The sequence below is a fragment of the Eumetopias jubatus genome, unplaced genomic scaffold (genome assembly GCF_037043125.1).
Source record: "Eumetopias jubatus isolate StellerSeaLion01/CBP00866 unplaced genomic scaffold, mEumJub1_p1.0 scaffold_20, whole genome shotgun sequence".
Taxonomy (NCBI): domain Eukaryota; kingdom Metazoa; phylum Chordata; class Mammalia; order Carnivora; family Otariidae; genus Eumetopias; species Eumetopias jubatus.
In genome coordinates this window covers 3,327,955-3,352,831 of record NW_028274826.1, presented here as the reverse complement: position 1 = coordinate 3,352,831, position 24,877 = coordinate 3,327,955, and the positions used below count along the sequence as shown (strand labels likewise).

The window sequence follows — 24,877 nt, the reverse complement described above, 5'->3', positions numbered from 1 at the left end:
CCCAGAACCCTGGGATCATGACATGAGCTGAAAGCAGATGCTTAACGAACTGAGCCACCCAGGCGCCGCCAGAAAAGTTTTTTTTTTTTTAAATAAAACAAAGTAAAAGGATGAAAATCATATACCATGCAAATACTAATCAAAGAAAGCTGGGAGAGAGAGAGAGCAAAAGAGAGAGACAAACCAAGAAACAAGTGTTAATAACAGAGGACAGACTGACGCTCACCAGAGGGAGGTGGGTGGGGGAGGGACACAGGTGAAGGGGATGAAGGAGGGCACTTGTGTTAAGCACAGGGTGATGTATGGAAACCTGAAGCTAATATAACGCCGCATGTCAACTAACTGGAATTAAAATAAATAAAAATAAAGAAAGCTGGTATCATTTCATAATGTCTATTGAAGATAGACATTATGAGCCCACACAGAAGAAATATTATCAGATAAAGATCAATCCAACAGTGAGTTAGTAACCCTACACTCGCATCATCTAATAACATACTCTAAAATATATAAAGCAAAATGACATAATTTAAAGCAGTAGACACATCCTCAAAGATGTTGAGACTCACACAAGCTTCTCAGTAACTGATAAGTAAACTTCGAATATGAATACAGAAGATTCAAACAAGACTATTAACAAATTAATCAAATAAGTGGATAAAATCTTTTTAAAAAAAAAAGCAACACAGAGCAACACAGTCAACAAAAAAGGACAAATTCTTTTCAAATACACACAGAAAATTGACTAACACTGCCCATATACGATGAATCATAAAGTAAGTCTCAACACATTACAGAGACTGAAAGAAAAAAATCCCAAGTATGTTCTCGGGCCACAGTGGAATTAAGATAAAGTCGATCACATGGCACCGGGGTGGCTCAGTCCATGAAGCGTCTGACTTCAACTCAGATCATGATCTCAGGACCCTGGGATCCAGCCCCAGTGTCTCCAGTCTCCCAGCTCAGCAGGGAGTCTGCTTCTCCCTCTCCATCTGCCCCCTCCCACCGCTTATGCTCTCTCTCTCTTGCTCTCACTTTCTCTCCCTCAAATAAAAAATAAAATCTTTAAAAAAAAAAAGATAACAGTCAATTACAAAAAGATAATCAGGAAAATTCCTGACTGGAAATTAATCAGCATGGTTCTAAACTGAACATCAACTAAAGCAGAAATGGCAATGTAAATCAAAATATTTTGAACTAAATAGTAATAATAATACCATGTGTCAAAACTGAAATGCATCTGTTTTTAAAAAAGAAAAAAGTACAATGCTGGTGACCTGAGAATCCATCTAACGAAGCCAGAAAAAGAAAGGCAAGTTAAACTCAGTATGAAAAAAATTAAGGGCAGACCAGACTTCAATGACACAGGAAGCAGACATCCTAAGAGGGACACAGTGTCACTCATACAGTGTCCCAGAGAATGTTTAACCTGAATCTAATGGCGAGGAGACCTCAGACAGACCAAAACCTGAAATGTTCTATAAAATACCTGTTGTGTAGTTCCCATAAACATCAATGGAATGCAAGACAAAGTTAGGGCAAGAGTGGCTCCAGATTCATGGAGATGGCTCATGGAGATGGCCACCTAAATGCCAGGCCAGCCTAGAGAGGAAGGGTGCTCTGTGGGCAGGAGACAGAGCTGTGTCAGAGCAAAATCTCCTGAACGTGGCAACTGCCTGGTGGCCATGTACGAAAATAGCCTCTTCCTAAGAAACATGCACGGAACACTAAGATCAAAGAGGAGTGAAGTAACAAGCAACCTCGTCTGAAATCACTCTGAAAATAACAGTGAGATATAAAGAGAATGGTCAATAAATGTGGCAAAAGATTAAACATTAGTGATCTTAGGCAAAGGGCATAGGAGGAATTCTTGCAACTTTTCTATAAGTTTGGATTTATTTCAAGATAAAAGTGAATTTATTTCAAGTCTGGATTTATTTCATGATAAAAGCTTAAAATTTCAAAAGCAAAGACAACACCAGAAGTTTGGCTCTTTGAAAAGAACTGATAACCTCCTATCAAGATTAACAGGGAAAAGGGAGAGATAAATTAACAATATCAGGAATAATAAAATGTGACATCCCTCCAGAACCTCATACATTTTCTATTACAGGAATTTATATATTTGAAAGTAGATAAACCCCTTGAAAAGCACAAAGCATCACAAGGGACACAAGAAAAAACAATTCTGCATAGCCCTGCAACTGTTAAAAGGAATTAAGTCTAGACAAGGTTAAGTACCCCCAAAGAATACTCCAGGAATATTGGCTATTTAACCTAGAAAATGTTTTGTGAAAAAACTGTCTCACTCATTAAAAATTAGTAACACAAGTCAGTGATTTCTAAAGCCTTGTTTAGCCATGAAATTGCTTCTTCATATGAACAGCTTACAATATACAGGAAAGATAAAGACAGACACTAATTGGAAGCTGAGAGGGGGTGATAAGCCTAAATCCTGCTCAGGCTCACTTCCCGATTCTGCGTGGTCGATCTCTTTGAGGGATTCCTCAGAGTCCCTGGGAGTCCACACACCACTGTTTGAATACCACTATGTGAGCCGACCCCAAAATCAAATTGGTTGTAAAAACATCTTTTTACAAACTTCTAAAGAGATAATGAGGATGATATATAAGGTATCTTTCTACAATGACTTGTATCTCTTTTATGGTCAAAGGGATCTAAGTTCATGATGGTTAAGAAAGGCACTGACCACAAACTTTAAAGAGCAGAAAGACTATCAAAGCAGTAATTTATTCGACATACCCCACTCAAGTTATGTTGGCATCAGTCAGCTGAAATCTTGCTCTACCCGTCCCTAGGGCTGGAGGACAGTCAATGGCCAAGTGTCCTAGACACAGAGTGTGGTTTCACAGACCAGCCTCTAAAGTCAAGGGTGAGCACAGCTGATGAAGTTTATCTCAACCACCAGTGAACTTGTTTAAATATGAGCAGGTCTTACCTTTGTTTCTTTCTGGTTAAATTTACTGAAGAATCTTCTTCCAAGTCAAAGCATTTGAGTCAAATAATACACAGAGTTCCAGTATTATTAAACTGCATTTTACAGGCCCATAATACACAGAGTTACAGTATTATTAAACTGCATTTTACAGGCCCCTACCTGCCTTTCTGGATGAGAGCAGGACCGAAGATGGAAGAGAGCACGGTTTACAAATGCTGACACAGTGACCAGAATTGACTCTACCATGCAATCAATACAAAACCACTAATCTTTCTCCACTTTCTAAACATTTAAACGTCGCATGAAAAAAGTGAACTTGAGGACGCCTGGGTGGTTCCGTCGATTAAGCGTCTGCCTTCAGCTCAAGGTCATGATCCCAGGGTCCTGGGATCGAGCCCCACATCAGGCTCCTTGCTCAGCGGGGAGTCTGCTTGTCCCTCTGCCGCTCCCCCTGCTTGTGCTCTCTGTTTCCCTCTGACCAATAAATAAATACAATCTTTAAAAAAAGAAAGTGACCTTGGCATTCTGTCCTTTTCTGATTAGCAATGTTTGGTTTTGACTAATGTTTAACACTTTCCGTTATGTCATTTCATTGAGAGTGTCTTCTTTATTTGATATAAAAATAAGTATGTTAGAAGCCGAGCTTCTAAATACCTTAACTGTATACCTGAGAGAATAGGAAATTAGGCAGCAAGAGATCACAAACCTGGTGCAGAGGAACTTCCATCCTCCACAGACAAACCACTCTAGTCCTCTTCTTCTCTGTCTGATCCTAGCTCGTGGTAACGTGTGGTAATCACTTTCATCATTCTCGAAGCCTTCTTCAGACATCATTAATGGCATTTCATCCAAATGGGCAGACTCATCTTCCAGCTGGTACCTGGTCAGAGGTAAGGAGAGAATGCTGAGGCAGGCCAAGCAGCCTTCTGTCACCAGTAAGGGTATTATTTAAGACAAGAGCTGGTCCCATTCTACTAACCACATTTTTCTTTTTTCTTCAAACTAAGCTGTCTACAGCAGAGGCAAACCATTATAAATAAGGGATGCTACTTTCCTTTACAAAAAATGTATTTAGCCAGGGTCAGAAGGAAAGGAACAGGCTGCCCAAGGAAGCGAACATGACCACGCTAGAAGGGGAGCCCTCCACAAAGCCACTGGTGTGAACAGTCAGCTCAACAGTACCACCCACTCATGGTGTTCAATTCAGGAATATAAAAACAATCACCCAAAATATTAGCAAAACATGTATACTTCCAGGTCATATCTAAATACTCTGCTACAGATCGATTGGATGTAAAATGTGCCCAACTTTACATTCATCAATCAAAGTCGTGGAAGTGACTTTTGAACTATGGAAGTATCTTCTTTTGAAAGGTGGGAACACGGTCCCTTGGTTTGTTGTCAGATTTGATATACGCAGCAAGGATGCTATGTCCCACTTACACTTACTCTCTGTCTCTGTTATTCCCTTTTCTGAATTTTCTATTCAAGGAAATAATTTCCTCCACAACCAGCATCCCTTTCAGAGTTCAATAATCCTCTTCTGATTCCAAAAACAGGCAGCCTACTGTATCAAGTTCCCATTTTATCTCTCCTCAATCACAGACATATGTACATTTTAAAACTAAAAGCTTACTTTGAGAACCAAAAATTCATCAGAAAGTAGATTGCAGAGCCCACGAATGCTATCTTATTTGATTTTACATCAAACCTGTGGTAGGTATTCACCTCAATTGTAAAAATCAGAGCACAGACCTGTGTGTCCCCGGGACATGATGGTAGTCACTGAAACTGAAATTTCCCATCGCACCCTCTGAAGTCCACAGACTTTATACAAGACAAATAAAACCAACCAAGCCCACAACTACAGCATAAATGAGTGCCAGACAATACTACAATCTACTTAAAGACAACAGCAAGCTGAAACAGGATAAAGTCAAAGGAAATCACAAAAAGCACACTAATCAAACTACTCGAAGCAAAGATGAAGGAAAAATTCTTGGAAGGAGCCAGAAGAAAACAACTCATTACATGGAGAAGCCCATCAATTCAAATGCCCATGGACTTCTCATGGAGAGAGATGAGGCCAGAGGACAGGAACTCCATGTCTAAGTGCTGAAAGGGAAAAAGGCTCAACCCAGAATTCTATATCCAGCAAAAAGATCCTCCAGGAATGAAGGCAGAACAAAAACATTCTCAGATGAAAGATAAAACTTGGAGGGTATGTTACCATCTGACCTCATACAAAAGAAAGCTAAAGAAAGTTTCAAGACGAAGAAAAATGATACCATCAGGAAACTTGGATTTTTGGAAATAAAGAACACAAAATTCTTTAAAACGTGTATGACTATTGAAAGCAAAAGCTGTCACATCATCTGGTGAAGTTTTCAGTGTAGAAAGATGTGAACTGATATGGCGGCTATCCTGTAAGAAGCAGGCGATTCCATAGCTTACATTAAGTGTAAAATATGAACAGTGAAAAGTTAGCTATGTATATTGCAATCCTTAGCGTGGAGCTTCTCAACAGCGGTACCATTAACATTTTGGGTCTCAGAATTCTGTTGACGGAGCTGTCCTGTGCATTGTGGAGCATTCACCAGCAAACCAGGCCACTACGCATTTGATGCCAGTAGCAGCATTCCCCCAGTCGTGACAATAAAAATGTGTCCAGATGTCACCAAATGTCACCTGGAGGACAAAAATCACTACCTACAAAAAAAAAAATACTTGAAATATAATGGCATATGTTAAAAGATTAAAAGTAAAAAGATGGAAGAAGATATGATGCAAACACTCGTTCAAAGGAAAACAAGTAGATACTATAAGACAAAGAAGACATCAAAAAAATAAAATGAAAGAACCGCCCAGGATAAAGAAGAACATTATATAATGATAAAAGATCAAATCACCCATAAGCTCTAACAATCATAAATGTGCATGCACCTACCACCAGTTTCAAAGTACACAAAGTATGAAATATGTAAGTAAAAGGAGAAACAAATCCATAATACTGCCGGAAGACTTCATAACTCCTCTCTCAGTAATTAATGGAAGAAACAGTATCAGAAAGGACAGAAAGACATGGTCAGCACTGTCAGCCAACCTACCCTGGCACTCTACCCTGTACGGCAGAATGTTCTCATCAAGTGCACCATGAACACTCATCCCCACGGACCGCAACCTGGGCCATAACACAAACTAACAAATTCAAAAGAACTGAAATTAGACAAAGTATGTTCTCTTACCATAAAGGAATTTCTTTTTTTATAAAGATTTTATTTATTTATTTCACAGAGAGAGACACAGCGAGAGAGGGAACACAAGCAGGGGAAGTGGGAGAGGGAGAAGCAGACTCCCCGCTGAGCAGGGAGCCCGATGTGGGGCTCGATGCCAGGACCCCGAGATCATGACCTGAGCTGAAGGCAGATGCTTAACGACTGAGCCACCCAGGCGCCCCATAAAGGAATTTCTTTTAAAAATCAGTAACAGAAAGGGACGCTTGGATGGCTCAGGTGCTTAAGGGTCTGCCTCAGCTCAGGTCATGATCTTAGGGTCCTGGGATCGAGTCCTGCTTCTGGCTCCATGCTCAGTGGGGAGTCTGCTTCTCCCTCTTCCCTTCCCCCCACTCATGCTTGCACTCTCTCTCTCTCTGAAACAAATAAATAAATCTTAAAAAAAAAAAAATCAGGGGCACCTAGGTGACTCAGCCAGTTAAGCGTCCGCCTACAGCTCAGGTCCTGATCCCAGGGTCCTGGGATCAAGCTCTCTGCTCAGCGGGGAGTCTGCTTCTCCCTCTGCCACTCTCTCCCTGCTCATGCTCTCTTTCTCTCACTCTCTCTCAAATAAAATCTTTAAAAATAAACTTAAAAATAAATCAGTAACAGAAAGATATTTGGAAAATCCACTAAAACCTGGGGGGGGGGGGATTTGGGAACAAATTTCGGAAGCACCATTTGGGAACAAAACTGTCACGATGCTGGAGAATCATCCAATTCTTCACAACTGCAAATGGAAACTTACGAACAGCAGAAATTCTACAGAGATCGGCACCTTAAGCTAGAACTCACACTCAGAACGAGTCACCACAGGACAACCTGATGTCTGCCTGCTGGTGTGATACAAGAAGCAGCAGATCCAGCATTCCTGCCAACACATGTACACATTTACCGTATTTACTCAATCCCAGAGCAGTGGTTCTCAAAGTGCAGTCCCCAGAAATTCTTGGAGCCACCCCCAGAAACAAGAAACTTCTGGAAGTAGCCTACAGTTGGTATCAAGAGCCCTCGCACTCTGCTGCTTGAGAAGCACTGCTCTGGGGCTAATTTTCACGTGACGGGAAGTGCACAAAATAAGAGCACTACACCCAACTCCAGGAGGTACTAATCCAGACACTACAAACCACCAGCCTGGACTCTTCAAAAATGCCACATGAGAAGAAAGAAAACCACCACAAAGATTTCTCCAAATTAAAAGAAATTAAAAAGATATAACCAAATGAGGGGCGCCTGGGTGGCTCAGTTGTTAAGCGTCTGCCTTGGGCTCAGGTCATGACCCCAGGATTCTGGGATCGGGGGACTCCCTGCTCTGTGGGAAGCCTGCTTCTCCCTCACCCACTCCCCCTGTTTGTGTTCCCTCTCTCACGGTGTCTCTCCCTATCAAATAAATAAAATCTTTAAAAAAAGAATGAAAATGGTGAGTGCTACTCCAGATGGTCAGGAATATCCAAGAACAGAATTATTTCCATTCTGCTCTAAGACGTTATTGAAATACATCTTCTACAGTACATAACAAGCTTTAAATGTATATGAAGTATACACACAGTGCAGAGTACATAAACGAGCTTTATATGTGCCAACTTAGCAGTCCCTCAGGGAATCTGTGGATGTGGGTGTTCACACACCTGCATGTGTGTGGGGGCGTGTGCATGTGCGGGTATATGCAGTGACGGTGCCAGGCAGTCCTTTGCTTACTAGGATTCTGTGAAAAGGTCAGAAGGCAAGATTCCAGAAGACTCCACCTTCTTGAAACTTTATTTTTTTGAAACAGGTGCCTAGCTGTCAAGAATCCAAACACAAGTGGGGCGCCTGGGTGGCTCAGTTGGTTAAGCGACTGCCTTCGGCTCGGGTCATGGTCCTGGAGTCCCAGGATCGAGTCCCGCATCGGGCTCCCTGCTCAGCAGGGAGTCTGCTTCTCCCTCTGACCCGCTTCCGTCTCGTCCTCTCCATCTCTCATTCTCTCTCAAGTAAATAAATACAATCTTTAAAAAAGAAAAAAAAGAATCCAAACACAAGTGGAATTCAATGACTATAAAGATGTCCTTGGACAATAAGGCCAATGCTGACCTGCTACCTAAGCTCCTCTTACCATCTTTTTAACATGTGGTAACTAAAAAAATAAGCCAGCAAGTGGATTACTGAGTTAAAGGTTACTGAGGTATCCCCCACTGTTGGACAGAGAAAACATTTATAAATTCCCACTAAATAACGTTTCCGTGCAAATATCTGTACACAGAACTTTCTCCATATTTTTACATGAATTCTTTCAAAGAATCCCAGAACTGCAATAGTTTGTACAAAGTCATAAGCTCTAAAACACTTGAAATATTATTGCCAACTGCAAATTTAAACTCCCACCACTGAGTGCTATGAATAATGCCAAAAGCAATTTTACCTCACCCTCATCAGATGAGAGCTAAATACATGTACCCTTCGCTTAAATAAAGGGAGGAAAATGGCATCTTGTCATCACCGGCACTGATTCACGTTTGCTAGCACACGGGGTCCTGCACTACTACTTACAAACTGTGGCTAAGGCTGCTCCCCATGCTGTTCAGTGGAGCTGGGCGTATTTGGGGCGTGTGCACTGGGGGCACCCCCGGAACTAGGACCCTCTCCCGTGGCACCAGCCTCCTCACAGGTAAATCTTCACTGGCCAGGAACTCAATGTGCCCCTTCAGCAAATGTCACCAGGACTATGACGGTTTTTGTTAGTGATGTGGTCCCCAGTGGTCTGCCCTAACTTACTTTTGCCCATAAACCCTGTTACTTCCAGCGAGCATTTCTACGAAATACGAAGTTTTGCAGGGATATATATACTATACAACAACAGAAATGGCGATGTTATTTATGCAAGAGTCCATCTCTTCCACACTGATTGGTAGTATCTCTTAAATGTATCGTATTAGAGTAATTTGGGCGCAAGAAAACAGGACTTTAACCTACAACCACATGGAACTGGACTCTCTGCAAGGACCTACAGGAGGAGATGCTGCATATTGACACCCTGACTGTAGCCCTGTGAGTCCATACGGTTCTGACCTTCAGAACTGGAAAATAATACATTTGTTTTAAGCCACTACATTTAGGATAATTTTAGAACAGCAATAGGACACTGATACAACTGCATAACAATTAATGACGATTTTTTTCTTTGTATTCTGAGTCAATTTGACAATCCTGCTTCCCGCAGCCTCGCTCTCATCTTTCCTCCCTCATGTGAAACGGCCCTCGGATAAGAGAGGGTGGTGAGGTGAAGACAGAGGTGCTCTCCTCGTGGAGGATGTAAGTGTGCCGACGGCCTGTGCTGAGGCTCCCCCGGGCACTCTGGTGCTTCAGTGCAGTGCCGATTAGGCATCGAGGGGACCCGACACACAGCACACGACAAACACAGGCACCACCTGCCCTGAGACCGTAAAGCAGAGAATAAGCCTGAGGAGACGGTGGGCAGATCTTTAGCAAACACTAACCACGCAAACACTTCTCCTCCTCCCAATATAATGTCATATAAAAAATAAAAACCACGAGACCTCTGAAAATACTGGAGTACAAAGAGTACGTTAGGCTGAGGACCCCAAGAAAAATCACCTCTCAAAATCCTTACAGGAAGGTGAGAAAACGCTCTGCAAGCCGTTTGGCTGTGCTGGGTACATACCCTCAGTCACCTGCTGAGCACCACTACATGCGTGCCCACACTGAAGACACGGCAGTCAGTAACGGACACAGCTTGTAACTCACAAGCTCAGACTCACTCACCAGGAAATCTTAAATGATAGCAGTGGCTACTGGCGAGACAGTCCCCTAGCCCTTGGAAGGTGCCGACTGAGCTCAGGCTGCAGGGGCTGCATCCAGGTAGAGGGGCAGGGTGCGTGTGGAATGACCACTGCGGACGGGAAGGTAGGGAAGGTAGGTGGGGCAGCGCACAGCTCAGGAAGGACTGCCAGTCACCCAAGCTCAGCCACAGCTATCCGTGAGAATTCTGGAACTGGAGCTGGGACACAGAAGGCAGCCTGCTTCGAGATAACTACAACTGTCAACTCCTGTAAGGAGAGCGACGAGAGGTCTACACCGCTCTGCAGATTAGGACGCCCAGAACAGCTGTCTTCTGAAAGAGAAAACACAGACAGACAGACACACAGGTAGAAAGGATTAGAAAGTGTTTCCCATAAAAATGGAAGATTAAATACACGACTGCCTTCAATACCAAAAACACTGCTTTTTCTTAAAGCTGAAACCTACAGAACAGAAAACAAGAGATGATAACAAAATGCAGAAAGCTAGAGAGCAGAGAGATGGATGGTAAATAAGCAGATCCAAGAAAAACAGGAGTCTCAGCACAGCCGCGAGGAAGCAGGAGAACCCTGGGACCCTGGAGGGGCGGGCCTGGCGTCAGGGGGACCTCTGAAGCGGGTGGGGAGGGAGGAAAGAGTAGGAACCGACTGAAAGCTACTGAAGACCATCTGGATCCTCAGGTGACCCCTCCCAGCTACAGAGCAAGGGACAGCTACCCCCTGGGGGAGGGAAAGCAGAGGGCGAGGCTGAAGGAAGGACAGTGAACGTGGGTGCAAGCCAGCGTGGCCTCCCTTCCCTGCTGCCCAGGTAGAAATTCAGCGTTGAGAGGAGGAGGAGGGACAGGAGAAGCCGGCGGCCAGTGTTTGCTGAAACTGTCAGGCATGAATTTAAGCACCTCGCCTACGTTCATTTAATTCCTAGTTTTAGACAATTAACATAGGAAATTCTTACTATAAAAAAGAAAAATAACTGAAATGTCCAAGACCAAAGGTGGTCTACCCATACCACGTGACATCACCCGGTTTAAAAGAAGTAGGCAATGTGACGTGTGCTATGGCACGAAGCTTGAAAACATTTCGCTCAGTGCAATAAGCCAGACGCAATACGACAGACCCCGAAGGGCTCCACCTCCACGAGGTGACAGCAGTCAACTCCACAGACACGGAGGTACAGAAAGGCTACGGGGGCCGGGGAGGGGGGACAGCGAGGCGTCTCCCGGGTGCAGAGCTTGGGTTTGGGAGGAGGAAGGAGGCCTGGGGGCGGGAGGTGAGGACAGTGGTACAACAGCGTGAATGTGCTCACGGCCACTGCACTGCACGCTTGGGTAGACGTGCTTAAGATGGTAAGTTTTATGTTAGGTCTGATAAATTTTTTAAAAAGGAACACATTCTATAAATATCGCTGAAATCCAGCTCCCTAGCAGCCGCGTAACCCCCGGAAGATGGGTATTTCCTCATCACTACCCACATCTCCAACATACGAAGCTGGTTTCTACCCTGGGGTCGGCCTGAACGCACCACCAGGCCCCTTCCCCTCACCCTCCTGCCGGCTGCCGCAGTTAAGGAACTAGAATCGGTATGGCTATCCTGGAAAAGCCAAATCCTCACACACCAGGCACATTCAGGCAAGAGTTTGATCACTTGGGGAGCTGGCCTGTCAATGAGACCAAACACCAGAAGGAGAGAGAACACTCCTGAAGGCCTCCTGGACTGTGAGGCCCTGGAGAAGGGGGCTGGGGTCTACGGAGCCCTTCCCACAACCGGGCACCCAGGGTACCTGTATTCTGCATGGTCCAAGAAGAAAAGTTTAGCGCAAATGAGAAACTTTTACAGCACATGACAGTAAAACCATTCCTCAGAAACAGTTCTCACAAATAAAATTTAAAAAAAGCAAACACTTGGGTGCCTGGGTGGCTCAGTTGGTTAAGCGACTGCCTTCAGCTCAGGTCACGATCCTGGAGTCCCAGGATTGAGTCCCCCATCGGGCTCCCTGCTCAGTGGAGAGCCTGCTTCTCCCTCTCCCTCTGCCTGCCTCTCTGCCTACTTGTGCTCTCTCTCTATCTCCGTCAAATAAATAAATAAAATCTTTAAAAAAAAAAAAGCAAACACTTTGAATGACAGATGAGCAAAGACAATTCATAAAAAAAGAAATACAGCTGTACTTAGAGAACTATGTGCAGCCACATTAGGAACTCTAACCCTTCCCACACACACCTGAGGGACCGCCCTGGGCGAGCGCTGTCCCGACGAGGACAAGCACAAGAAGCGGGCTGCCTACTTGCAAAGGGAGACGTGCTGGGAAGACTCTAATACAGAAGGCGCGAGGGCCAGAAGGAAGCCGAGTCTCAAGAGGAGACACCTGCATGAAAGGAACCAACCACAGAAGGTCTTGGGAGACCTGGACGGGGCTGCAGAGCCTTGAGGGCTCAGGACTGGAGAGAAAGCCGGGGCAGCTGGAGTGGGCAAGGCACGGGAGGGACACCGGATGCGGCTGAAGGGGTGGGCAGGGCTGAGTCCCGTGGGCACGGCCTGCCAGGATAAGGAGTCTCACTTTAACTCTCAGGGGAAGGGAAGTCAGTGGAAGGTTTTAAGACTAGGAGTCATTTTTGTTTCCAAGAGAACTTCTAAAACACGCAAATTAAAACAACTGAAAAAAATTCTTCACCCTTAGCATTCTTAACAGTCTTGGCTAACGAAGCACTCTTAATGGCTAGCAAGAGTGTGAACAACTTTTATGGAGGACAGTTTGTGAAAATGCCCTGACAGCCCTTTTTTGTAATGGGAGTAACTTTAACCATAGCTTCTAATGATCCATGAAAGCAAATATTTGAAAACATGAAAAATGTACAAAAGATTGATCTACCAAGATGACCATGACTGTGCTGTGCTGCTTAAAAGTCTACCCAAAAAGCACGGAAGACTTTAGTTCCAGTGATGAGACCCGGTCCCGGGTGTCGGACACCCACACGCTGTCGCTGACAGCAGTAAGGCGGAGGGAGGGCCTTCCGAGAGTCACAGGGAGGAGCGGCAGCACCTGTCCCCGCCCCGACCAGCACCCAGGGTCCCCTCGCTCCAGTCACCATCCACACACCACACAACATCCCCACAACAGGAGACTCGTCATTTGAGGGGCTCACACAAAAGCTCCTCTCAGCTGTGAGGGAGCGGGCCTAAAACAGAGTCAATAGGTTTCCTCAGAAAAATTCCTTTTTTCTCATTCTCTGCATAAGATCACTTCTTTTAAAACAGTCAACTAGAAAATGAATATTTATACAAAATGCAATTAAAATTCAAAATGCCACTTAAATATATTATAATATAGTATACAAAATGAGATTTTTAGTCTTTTTCATTAAGTTCTTTCAGCGATTGTGCTGCATTTTAGCAAAAGTCACAATCTTATCAAGTTTCATGCTAGAAAAGTAGTACAAAGAGTCTGAAAGATAATGAACATAAGCAACATCACGTTTAGTAACCTCCACTTCAGAGATGGAGCCTTTGAACTGGCAAGCAATTTATTCCATTTCCAAAGCAATTTTCCTATCGTATTGAAAATTTTACCTCAGTATTTAAAAACAATAAGATGATGAATAATGGATTTTTTCAGAGACAGGATAAGCAGAAAATCCTAAGTGTCTGTGTTGCCTAGTGTCATACACACTTAATTGGTTTGTCACTCAAGAAAAATCAACGTTTCCAGCAATTAAGTATAATTCTGGAAACATATTTTTAAAAAGAGTAAAAACAATGTGAACAAAGAGACAGAACAGATGATACCAAACCCAAGAGTACTGCCACACTAAGAAACGGAGACAACTCTCTTAGCTGCTGCCAAAGGTTTAGAAAAATTGGGAACCTTCAACAAAAAACACTCAAGTACTAGAAGGTGCGTAATTTACATGTATCTAAGTAAAAGTAGGTCAATACAGTAACTAGCTTAAACTCACATTAAGTATGTAATAGCCTTATTGTTTCCATTTTGAGGAGAAGCATTGCTGAGAAGCCAACTGATAGTAAAGGGAGAAACCATTTAAAATATGCCTAATGCTTCAACCTTCTTTAAGAAAAATAAACACTGCCCTCTTTGCCTACATGTTAATAGAGTAGAAAAACAAAGCAACAAAGTACTATAAAGAAATGGGTATGTTTCCTTCATCAAACACAGCTTCCAAGTTCAAGCGTGTCACTGATGAGTCACTAATAAGCAGCAAAACTGTATACTGGGAAACTGGGACTCTTCCCTTCCTACAGTAGCAGAGGAGTTAAACAGCAGAATAGTTGTGTAAAAAAAAAAAAAAAAAAAAGGAAAGGAACATTGCCTGAAAGGCACGCCTTGACCTCAGCAATAAAAACAAGCAAGACGCGCAAGGGCCAGTCAGTGCCCACGCCCGGAGATGCCCCCCATGTGGACTATGGACACAGTAACCTCGGAGCCACCGACTCCTCTTCCACGGCGTTCTGTAAAAAAACCTCAATACCAATTTCTTAACATAAGAAATTACACCAACGCTATACATGAATCGAAACAAGCCTCTAAATTAGAGTAATGGGACAATATCTAATATTATGTAAACGCCAATCCAGAAATTAAAAACATACGTGGGCCGATTAGCTCAGGACACATGACCCAGTTATACCCAAAACTGTCATGTTCACAATCACCAAATCTATCTTCATGCTAATACTGTCAGCTGTAGAAACTACAGTGAAACAGACCTGTTCTGGCAGGTTTAAAGAATTTCATGAACTCGAGTGAACTACAGATCCTTAAAAATATGTCTCTGATTCCAAGGAGTCCTGGGCCTGAGCACTTTGATAAACACTATCTTAAGAATCATTTGGTAGCGGCACCTGGGCGGCTCAGTCACTAGCGTCTGCCTTCGGCTCAGGTCGTGATCCCAGGGTCCTGGGATCGAGTCCCACACTGGATTCCCAGGGGGTCCGCTTCTCCCTCTGCCCCTCCCCCTGCTTGTGCTCTCTCTTTCTCTCACTCTCTGTCAAATAAATAAATAAATCTTAAAAAAAAAAAGCAAAGGAAGAATCATTTGGTACTTGAAAAAACCTTTTCAGCTGTGAAAACACAAAAAAGAAGTTTCATCTTTATAACTAGAGTAAAGGCATTTTTTTAGATCATCATAACTGTAAAATTTTTAAAGATTCAGAGGAAATCGTGTATAGACACTCATTCTGAGTGTCTATAAAAAAAACTGTGTTGCCTCTATTAAGAAACACACGAATATTTTAGAGATAATCAGACAAGAGCCATCTGTTCTCAGCATGACTCTCTTCTCAAACACTAAAGTTTAACCATTATAATATTGCAAATGACTCTAGGCAGGGCCAAAAGCCACACTGCAACATGAAGCAAAGAATAGGTACTAATAGACATGGATAAACACAATGATGTCCAGTGTCAGTCATTCTCTTTTCAAATGTGAAGATAATTTGAATGACACGGGTACCATTTAAAAGACAGAAATGAAAAATATCAAATTAACAAATACCTTACTTTTACCCACCTATACATACTACAAGAAGAAAATCAATGCCTCACATTAGTTCACAGAAAACGATCTTAACAAGTAATTGCACTCTTACTGAACTATTAAATACTATGCGTGGGACACAGCATTTCATTCACCTAGTAACTTCCAAAAAAAAAAAAAAACCCACCCCCCCCAAAAAAAACCAAGAACATCCTCCTGTATTAACCATACTCAAATCATATCTAATTTGTCCCCTTGAAATTTTCATAAAGTACAAACCCAATGATGAAAAATTTTATACCAGTTGTAATAATTTATGATCACTACATGTTAAATATATTGTGTCCTAAACTAGCATGATTATAATGAAATAAAAGTAGTTTCACTCCAAGGAAAACCTGAAAACCTTTAAAATACATTACTACAGTTCCTTATACCTTATGAACACAAAATGACATTTTTATATGGTCAAAAAAAAGCCTTTTAAAGCTCACAAAGCAAGAAAAGCCCGTGTCAAAGCTGTTTTTCTAACAACTAATTAGCTTTCAATTGCCAATGTGGAAGAAAAAGACCCCATAATATAAACTTTTGTTATTGGAAATAGAAGACTGAATTTGCACTTTTTATTTTTTTATCTATTTTTTTAGCTGTCTTCTAATTTACAGCACACATTTCCCAAAACAGAAATACTAGAAAAGCCATAATTTGGATAAAAAACTTTACTCACTTTACAGTTCTGAAATATGAAATTAGAGATTTGTTATATATTAAGTCAAAAGTACCCTAAACACAGTTAGCTTTGTTAAGTATATCTCACTGCAGTAAGAAAACCTCCAGAGATGAGGTGCGGGGCGCTAGGTCTCTCTCAGAGGTGAAGAAAATCTTCCAACCCTGCCCGTGGTGATGGCTGCATTTACCTTGTGAATACATAAATAGTGTATTTTTTGAATACACTGAATTTTACACTCCAAACGGGAGGCCTGTAGCCAAAACTTGTTAGTGAATGGAAAAATAAATAATAAGACGGACTTTCAAATACAAAGAGTAAAGACAAAAACAGAACAAAGGTAAATGACTCCTTCCTGCCAGTTCCAGAACAAGACTTGAGCAGACAGGGCGCCCTCCCCCTCTCCCCCATAAGCTATAACCCTGGAGACGACAGAGGGAAAGGTGAAGAGAAGGAGGCAGACCAGGAGGGACCCAGACCCCAGAGGTCACACAACAGGGAGTTCCCAATGCGCTCCTTCAGCCTCATTTATCCCAAATTGTGTACCAGAGAGTCAGCAGCCAGAAAAACCACGGACATAAACCAAAGAGAGCCCCAAGAACAGCCCAGGCCCTCCTGCCCATCCCTACCACTGGGTTCACAGGAACCCAGACGTAAAGGCCCCCCAGGCCATACTGCAGGAGGCCAGAGGCTACAATAAACAGGCATTCCTCCCCTCCCCAGACAAGGGGACATCAGCAGAGCCCCACGCGGCACCGCAGACCCCATGTCTGCCCAGCGGTGAAGGGGGCACCCTCTTCTCCCAGGTGTCAAAGGGAACCCAGCTTTCACCCCATCTGCCAGCAACAAAGCAGCACCACCTCATCCCACCTCCCTAACCCCAGTCCCATGGGGTGTCAGAGGAGGCCTGATAAAACAGAAGATTATTTGAATAAAGTCCAGAACCTCCCAGCATAATACCCAAAATGTCCAGGATACAATTTAAAAAAAAAAAAAGGACTCATTATACCAAAAGCCAGGAAAATCTCTAATCCTGAAGGAAAAATAACCAACAAATGCCAACACCAAAGGGATGCATATGGTGAAATTATCTGACAAGGATTCTCATATCCATCATAAAAATGTGTCTATGGGCAATTACAAACATACTTGAAGCAAATGAAAACAAACAAACAGCTATTTCAGCAAAGAAAGCTAATATGAAGAAGAACCAAATGGAAATTCTAAAACTAAAAAATACAATAATGGAGATTTGAAAACAATGCATAGGGTTCAGGGGCAGAAAAGAAGAGACAAAGGAAAAGTCAATGAACTTGAAGAGTGAACAACAGAAACCAATCTGGACAGAAAATGGACTTAAAACAAATGAGGAGAAACTCAGGACGTTTGAGACACAAGAAAGATCTCACAAGGTGTCTCCAGAGAGAGTGTTAGAAGAGATGAAAGAGGGTGGGGCTCAAAAAGTTCTAGACAAATAATGGCTGAAAACTCCTAACCTGACAAAAGATAAAACTTGCAGATTCAATATGCTACGTGAACCCCAAACAGTATAAACCCAAAGAAATCTATGTCAAGACCCATAATAATCAAACTACTGAACTAAAGACAAGAAAAAAAGCTTGTAAGTAGTGAGAAATGACATCTTACCCACAGGAAAAGAAAACATTCCAATGACATCAGATTTCTCATCAGAAATCATGGAGGCCAGAAAGAAGTAGCATAACATTTTCCAAGGGCTTAAAATAGAAAAAGGACTGTCAACCCCAAATTGTGTATCTGGTGAAATTACCCTTCAGGAATGAAGCAGAAATAAGACCTTCTAAGACGAAAGAAAACTAAGAGAATTTGTTTTCAGCAGACCTACACTAAAAGAATAGCAAGGAATTCTTAGAACAGAAATAATAAGGAATTCAGGACCTTCAAGAAATAAGAGAACAACAGAAATAGTGAAAACATGGGTGAATAGAATAGGCATTTCTTCTCCTTTTGAGTTTTCTAGATTATGTTTGAGAGAGAGAAAAATTAACACTGATGTGTAACTCTAGTCATATGTAAGGGAAATATTTATGTACTTTTGCAAAATTAAAGTATTTATGTAATTGTACAAGATAATTACTTTACCAGTAAGGATGAGTAAAGGGATGTAAAGAGGTACTGATTCTTCACTTTACTAACACTGATAAAATATCAACACCAGAATACTGTGATGAATCACATATGTATAATGTCATATCTAGAACTACCACTAAATAACATCTATACAAAGACATACAGTGGAGAAACACCATAGGTAAATCAAAATGGAATTCCAAAAATTGTTCAAGTAACTCACAGAAAAACAGGAAAAAGAAAACAAAGAAACAACGCAGCAATCAAAAAGGAAAATGGCAGATATAAGCCCTAACTTGTCAATCATTACACTGAACATAAATGCTCTAAATATATCAATCATAAGACAGAGATTGGCACAGGCTCAGGTCTTGATCCTGGAGTCCCGGGATCGGGTCCCGCATCGGGCTCCCTGTTTGGCGGGGAGTCTGCTTCTCCCTCTGACCCTCTCCCCTCTCATGCTGTCTCTCTATCTCATTCTCTCTCTCAAATAAATAAATAAATTCTTTAAAAAAAAACAAAAACAAAACATAAGCCAACCATATGCTGACTACAACAAACTTACCTTAAATATAAGCAGGTGGAAAGTAAAAGGATGGAAAATTATATGCCAGGTAAACATTAGTCAAAATAAAGCATGAGTGGCTATATAAATGTCAGAAAAAGGAAAGCCCAGAGCAAAAATATTACTAGAGACAGATGGAAATTATAAAATAATAAAAGCATCAGTCCATCAAAACAGAGCAATCCCAAACATGTCTGCACCAAATGACAGACTGGCAAAACAGTAAAGTAAAAATTGATAAAACCAAAAGGAAAAATAGACAAATGCACAATTACAGTTAGAGACTTCAACGACCCACTCTCAACCAAGAAAACAACTAGAACGTAAACTAGCAAAGATAACAGGATCTTATCAACATTTCAGAACATTTCACCCAACGACAGCACAATACACCTTCTTTTGGGCCCTGAAATTCTTACCAATACAGACCATATTCTTGGTCACAAGACAAACTACCAAAATTAAATGAAGTAACACGAAGCATGTTCTTTAACCACAAAGAAATCATGCTAGAAATTAGTAACAGAAAAATAACAGCAAATTTTCCATACACATTCCTAAGTAATCCATGAGACAGAGGGGAAGTCTCAAAGTAAAACAAAATGCCAAAATTTGTGGGACACCGATAAATCAGTGCTGAGAGGGAAATTGACAGCACAAAATCCTTATGTTAAAAAAAGAGGAAAAGTCTCCAATCAATAATCTAAACTCCCACCATAAGAAACAAGAATGAGAAGATAAAAAATAAAACCTAAAGAAGCAATCAAAAAGAAGGAAAAGTAAAGCACAGAAATTAATAAAAGTGAAAACAGACAACTACAAAAAAAATAAGAAAAATAAAGGATAGCTCTTTGAAAAAACTCAAACCTCTAGTAAGACTAACCAACAAAGGAGTGAAGGCACAAACCACCAATATCTGAATGAAACAACATCAAAAAGATAGTAAGAGAATAGATGATGAACAACACTACACACATAAATATGGCAACTTTCCTGAAAAGGACCGATTCCTCAAAGGGCACAATCACAACTCACCCCAAACAAAATAGCTCATTTGAATAGCCTAGTTAACTATTAAAGAAACTGAGTTTGTAAAGTGAAACACCCAAAAAAGAAATCTCTTAGGTCCAGACGGTTTCACTGGGAATTCTACCAAACACTTAAAGAAGAGAGCAACTCTATTCGAAGTCTTCCAGAAAGCAGGAGAGAAGGGAACACTTTCCAAGTCATCTCATGAGGCCAGGCATCAGGGCTAAAATCTGACAGTCACTGCCGTTCCATTCATGGAAAAGAGACATCTACAGTCAAGTGCAATCTGTGCTCTGAGGGGGAACAGGGGCCTGTAGGAGCCAGCAGGGGCATCTAACTCTATCCTGGCTGGGGTTGAGATAATGGAAGGCTTCAAAAGAAAAGTACTTTTCGATGCTGACAGAGTCAGAAATATAGCCACTGAAATATGGAGATTTTAAATGCCAGAAGAAACAGCTAGAAGAATCCAAAATAAGTGCCTTGGGGGTGAGAGGCTGGGGTAAGGAGGAAGCAATAAGCGGAGTACAGAGCCACAGTATATTCTCATTAGCCTTTTACCATATGTTATTATGATAAAATACAACCAACCTTCACAAAATAACGTAAAAGCACAACTTCCAGTTTAAGATCCATCTCTCCCTGCTCCTCTTCCCTAAGCCCAACTATAAGCTTGGAAATAAAGCAAGAGCCAAACAAAGGAGAGCTCTGGAAGGGGTCGAGAAGGCAGCAGTGAAGAGGAAGAGGGTTAGGGGGGCTTGGGACCAAGGACTGAGAAACGACACAGCGGCAGGACGTCCTACAGGCCCTCACCCAACAGCAGGAAGGAGACAGGCCTGGCATTCCCTAACTCCCAACCCAGCAAGGAAAGGCACCCCGGAAAGATCATTCCTCCCCTGGAGGGAGCAAGAGTACACCACCACCAGCAAGACAGATCAAAAAGTGCCGTGGGAAACGGCATCCTTCCCCATGGAACTAAGACTCCCCTGTCCCATCGAGGGACAGGGGTGCATCTGGGCGGCAGCAGTTAGAGGAACCCTGCCACAAAAACAGGTTAGAAGCCTCAGAAAGCCCCTGTGTCCCCGTGGGCCGAGACGCCCCTCTCTTCTAACCAGGAGGGAAACCAGGCAGCATCACCAAGCACAGCCCCACTTCAGAAGCAGCCAGTCCAGGAAACCGCTTCTATTCAGGGCCTGAACTCCCCTCCTCTGCCACCAGAGACCAGAGCAGCAGGAAGCACCAGCAAGAGGGATTCCAAGGGCCACAGCAGTGCTGAGGCTCCTCCCCTAACCAGACACACCAGAACAGCCAGCAGGCTCGTGCAGAGCGGGTACAATCACAACCACTGCCCATCCAACAAGGCCTTTTCATCACATGGACTGACCATTCCTTCTCTTACCAAGAGACACTGGGCCTGGGGAGATCGCCTCTTCCTTTCAGCACGATAAGCAGGGACAAAAAGGAGTCCCAGTACACCACATAAACCAAGCACACCAAAAACTGTAACACAAAATTAAACTGTCACTGGGATCACAACCCACAAATGTAGGCCAGGACCTACAAGGTAAACCTAAACAGGGCGATCACCTGCTAAAGTAAAAGATATAAACAGAACCCACATTCTCCAGACGTAAGAAACAGAATGTCCAGGATAAAATAAAAAATCATCCATCACATCAAGAACCAGAAGATTCACAGTGTGAGTTAGAAAGGATAATCAACAGACACCAAAACTCAAATTAACTCAGATACTGGAATTATGTGACAATCATTTTAAGCAGCAAACATAAACATGCTTCAACAAGCAATAACAATTCTCTTGAAACAAACAGAAATTATAAAACTGACAAACACACTAGTTCAAATGAAACACTGCTGCATGGAATCAACAGAAGAGTGAAAATGACAAAGGACAGAATTAGGGAATTTGCGAACAAAAATCAATACAATGCACACAATCTTAACACAGAAAAAAGAAACTGGGGGGGGCGGGGAACCTAAGGGAATTATGTAACACTAACAAAAGATCCAACATTTGTATCACCCCAGTACCAGCAGGAGAGAGAAGACAGTGGAAACCAGAGTCCTTGAAGAAACTCCCCAACTTTGGTGAAACAAAACCCAACAGATTAAAATCTCTTACTAAATACCAACCAAGATAAACCAAAAGAAATCCACACCAAGATACATCACAGTTAAACTTGTAAAAATGAAAAACAAATAAGACCTTGAAAGCAGTCAGAGAGAAATGACACGTTACCCGCAGGGAAACGCCAACTCGCGCAGCAGTGAACTTCTCATCAGGAATCATGAAGGCAAGGTGGGCAGTAGCCAGTTTTCAAGGCTAACGAAAGAACTGTCAACCAGGAATTCTATACCCAATACATCCATCCTTCCGGAATGAAGGGGAAATAAGAACATTCTAAGGTGGAAGAAATTTCAAAAATTGGCTATAGGAAGCACTTCAAATAGAAAGGAATGGGGAAAAAAGAATCCTGGAATACAAGGAAGGAGTAACAGAAAGAGTAGAAACATGGGTACGTACATTAGACTATCCTTATAATCATGAGTTTTATAAATATTTGATGATTTAAACAAAAAGTGTAACACCATCTGATACTCAAGATAGGATATTTGAAGTGTAGGGGGAGAAGATGGGTAAAGGGACCAAAATGCAAGTAAGGTTTACACACTCTACTCCACAGACTAAAATACGAATCCCAACACCCCATGGTGAGAAGTCACATACGTATACTACAATACCCAACAGAGCACACACTACAAAAACTACAAGAAGACCTACACTCAAAAACCCCGCAGAGATCTCCAAAAAAAGTTCAAATGACCTAAAGGAAGTCAAAAAGAGAAACAGAAGAGGAATGAGAATCAGAAGAAACAAAATAAACAAATAATAAAATAGCACCTACACTCTAATGTAGCAATAATTAACTTAAATGTAAAGGGTCTAAATACACCAATCCAGAGAATGACAGAGTGCATAACGGAAAACAAGGATCCAACAAAGAGACTCCAAATTCAACTTAGGCTGAAAGCAAACACCATGCAAACATTAATCCACAATAAAGCAGGAGGAGATTTCAGAGCAAAGAAAATTGCCAGAGACAAAGAAGAACATTACGCAAAAAAAGAAACACTCTACCAGAAGACGTAAGAATCCTAAATATGTACACACCAAATGACAGAGCCTCAAAATACCTGCAGCAAAAACTGAGATGCAAGCCGCGACGGAAACCTATTGTGAAAGAAACAGCATATTTCCAAATAATGATCTCCCCAAATCAAGCACTCAGAGAATTTCTGACACAATCACTGTTACAGGTACTGTCAAGGAGGAAAAGAGAAATGGTACTTCTGGCCAAACGCTAAACACAGGCACCTCAGTAGGTTCTCCTGTAACCCTTCACCATCCTGTAGGAAAACAACAGTATTCCCCCCCATTTTACATCCCAGGAAATGGGCGTTCAGGTTAATGAGATCAAACAGCTAGTCAGTAAATGAGCCGCGATTCAATTCAGCTCTACAACATTACAACACATACTTTCTGACTCTATGTTACAGTTTCTCAAAGAGCCCAGAACCAAAGTTACTCTAAAACTCGAATCCTGAAGCAACTGGATATTGAAAATTTTTTTTCCTCTTCTGTACTAAAAGTTAGCAGCTTCTGCGGCACCTGTCCAACTCTCGATTTCAGCTCAGGTCCTGATCTCAGGTGCTGGGATCAAGGCCCGCCTAGGGCTCCACGCTCAGGGGGAGTCCGCTTGAGGTTCTCTCTCTCTCTCTGACCCTCCCCCCCCACGCACGGGCACTCTCTCAAATAAATTTTTTAAAAAGTAAATTGCTTCTACAATTCCTTAGGAATAAAATTTCGATTAACTGCAGAAGACAGTACTTCCTCTTTTTATAAGTTCCTTTTTTATAAAATATAGTATTCCTCTCTTCGGGCGAGAAACAAGTTAAGTGCGAGCTGAAACCAACTAGGGGAGGAGGCTTCCATTTTCAACGAAAGGTCTCTATGTTTTAAATGGACGACTGAAGTGGGGTCCCATTAAACAATCTAACCTTGTGAAGTTCCGTTTCTCGTTGCTAAAAGCAAAACTTCTGGCCAACGAACATGATTAAGTGCACCTGGGTTTGGCACATAACCTGAACCCTTTGCGTTTGTGACAGGCCGTGCTTCTCCACTCAGGTTTGGGCTTCGTGTCTGCACGTTCACGGTCCCTACGGGAACCACGCCGAGGCTCGGACAGCAGCAGTGTCTGCGGGATGAGGGCCCCGCCCGCCCGGCTCCCGTGAGAGCGCCGCAGCCGCACGCCGGCCCCCACCTCCGAGGGCGTCGATGGCCAAGGCAGCCCAGGACTGGGGCGGAGCTGGGGGTGACCCCGCCCGGCCCCGACGCTGAGTCCCGGGGCCTCTCCCAAGGGTGGACGCCCCCCCAGAGTGCAGGCGCGCGGGAGTCGGAGCACTGTGCGCGGCCTGCGAGCTGGGACAGACCCGCCGCCGGGGGCCGGGGGGCGGGGGGCCCGGACGGGGCGCGGGGGGAGGGCCGCCGCGGGGGGGAGGGAGGTCGGCGCCGTCGTTACCTGCTGGGCCGTTCGGCCCCCGGCCCAGGCCCGGCCGCGCTGTAGTAGGTCGCGCGTTTGCGGTTGGCCACGGCGGCCGCGCTGCGCACCGGGTACAGAGGGATCCGCTCCGCCATGTTCCGGCCGCCACCTTCCCGCCCCTTCTCGATTCGCTGCCTTTCCCCGCCCTCTCCGCTCAGCTCCAACCCGGCTGAGGCGCCGCCCGCGCGGCCGTGCCCGACCCGCGAGCGACGGAGCCCGAGAGCTTCACAGAGCGTCGGAGCCTGATGACGACAGCTTGCGGCGAAGGGAGGGCACAAAAGGCGGCGGCGTTAAGAGGCTCCGTCCCGCGTCCGGGC

At 43.2% G+C, this 24,877-nt stretch overlaps 1 protein-coding gene across 28 annotated transcripts in view; it reads right to left on the bottom strand.

The window, feature by feature from the left end:
- The window catches only part of LOC148162120 (putative phospholipid-transporting ATPase IIB), a 78,375-nt gene extending 53,498 nt beyond the window's left edge, over positions 1 to 24,877 (bottom strand). For 24 of the 28 annotated variants that reach the window (XM_088020248.1, XM_088020256.1, XM_088020249.1 and 21 more), the window contains exons 1-2: positions 24,540 to 24,869; positions 3,666 to 3,839 (exon numbers count right to left, since the gene is read on the bottom strand). In XM_088020248.1, the coding sequence (XP_087876374.1) occupies positions 3,666 to 3,839; positions 24,540 to 24,655 (290 nt within the window). In that variant the 5' untranslated portion in view covers positions 24,656 to 24,869. Of the gene's footprint in view, positions 1 to 3,665; positions 3,840 to 24,539 lie in introns of all 28 variants that reach the window. The other 4 variants (XM_088020272.1, XM_088020270.1, XM_088020273.1 and 1 more) reach the window with 4 other exon arrangements.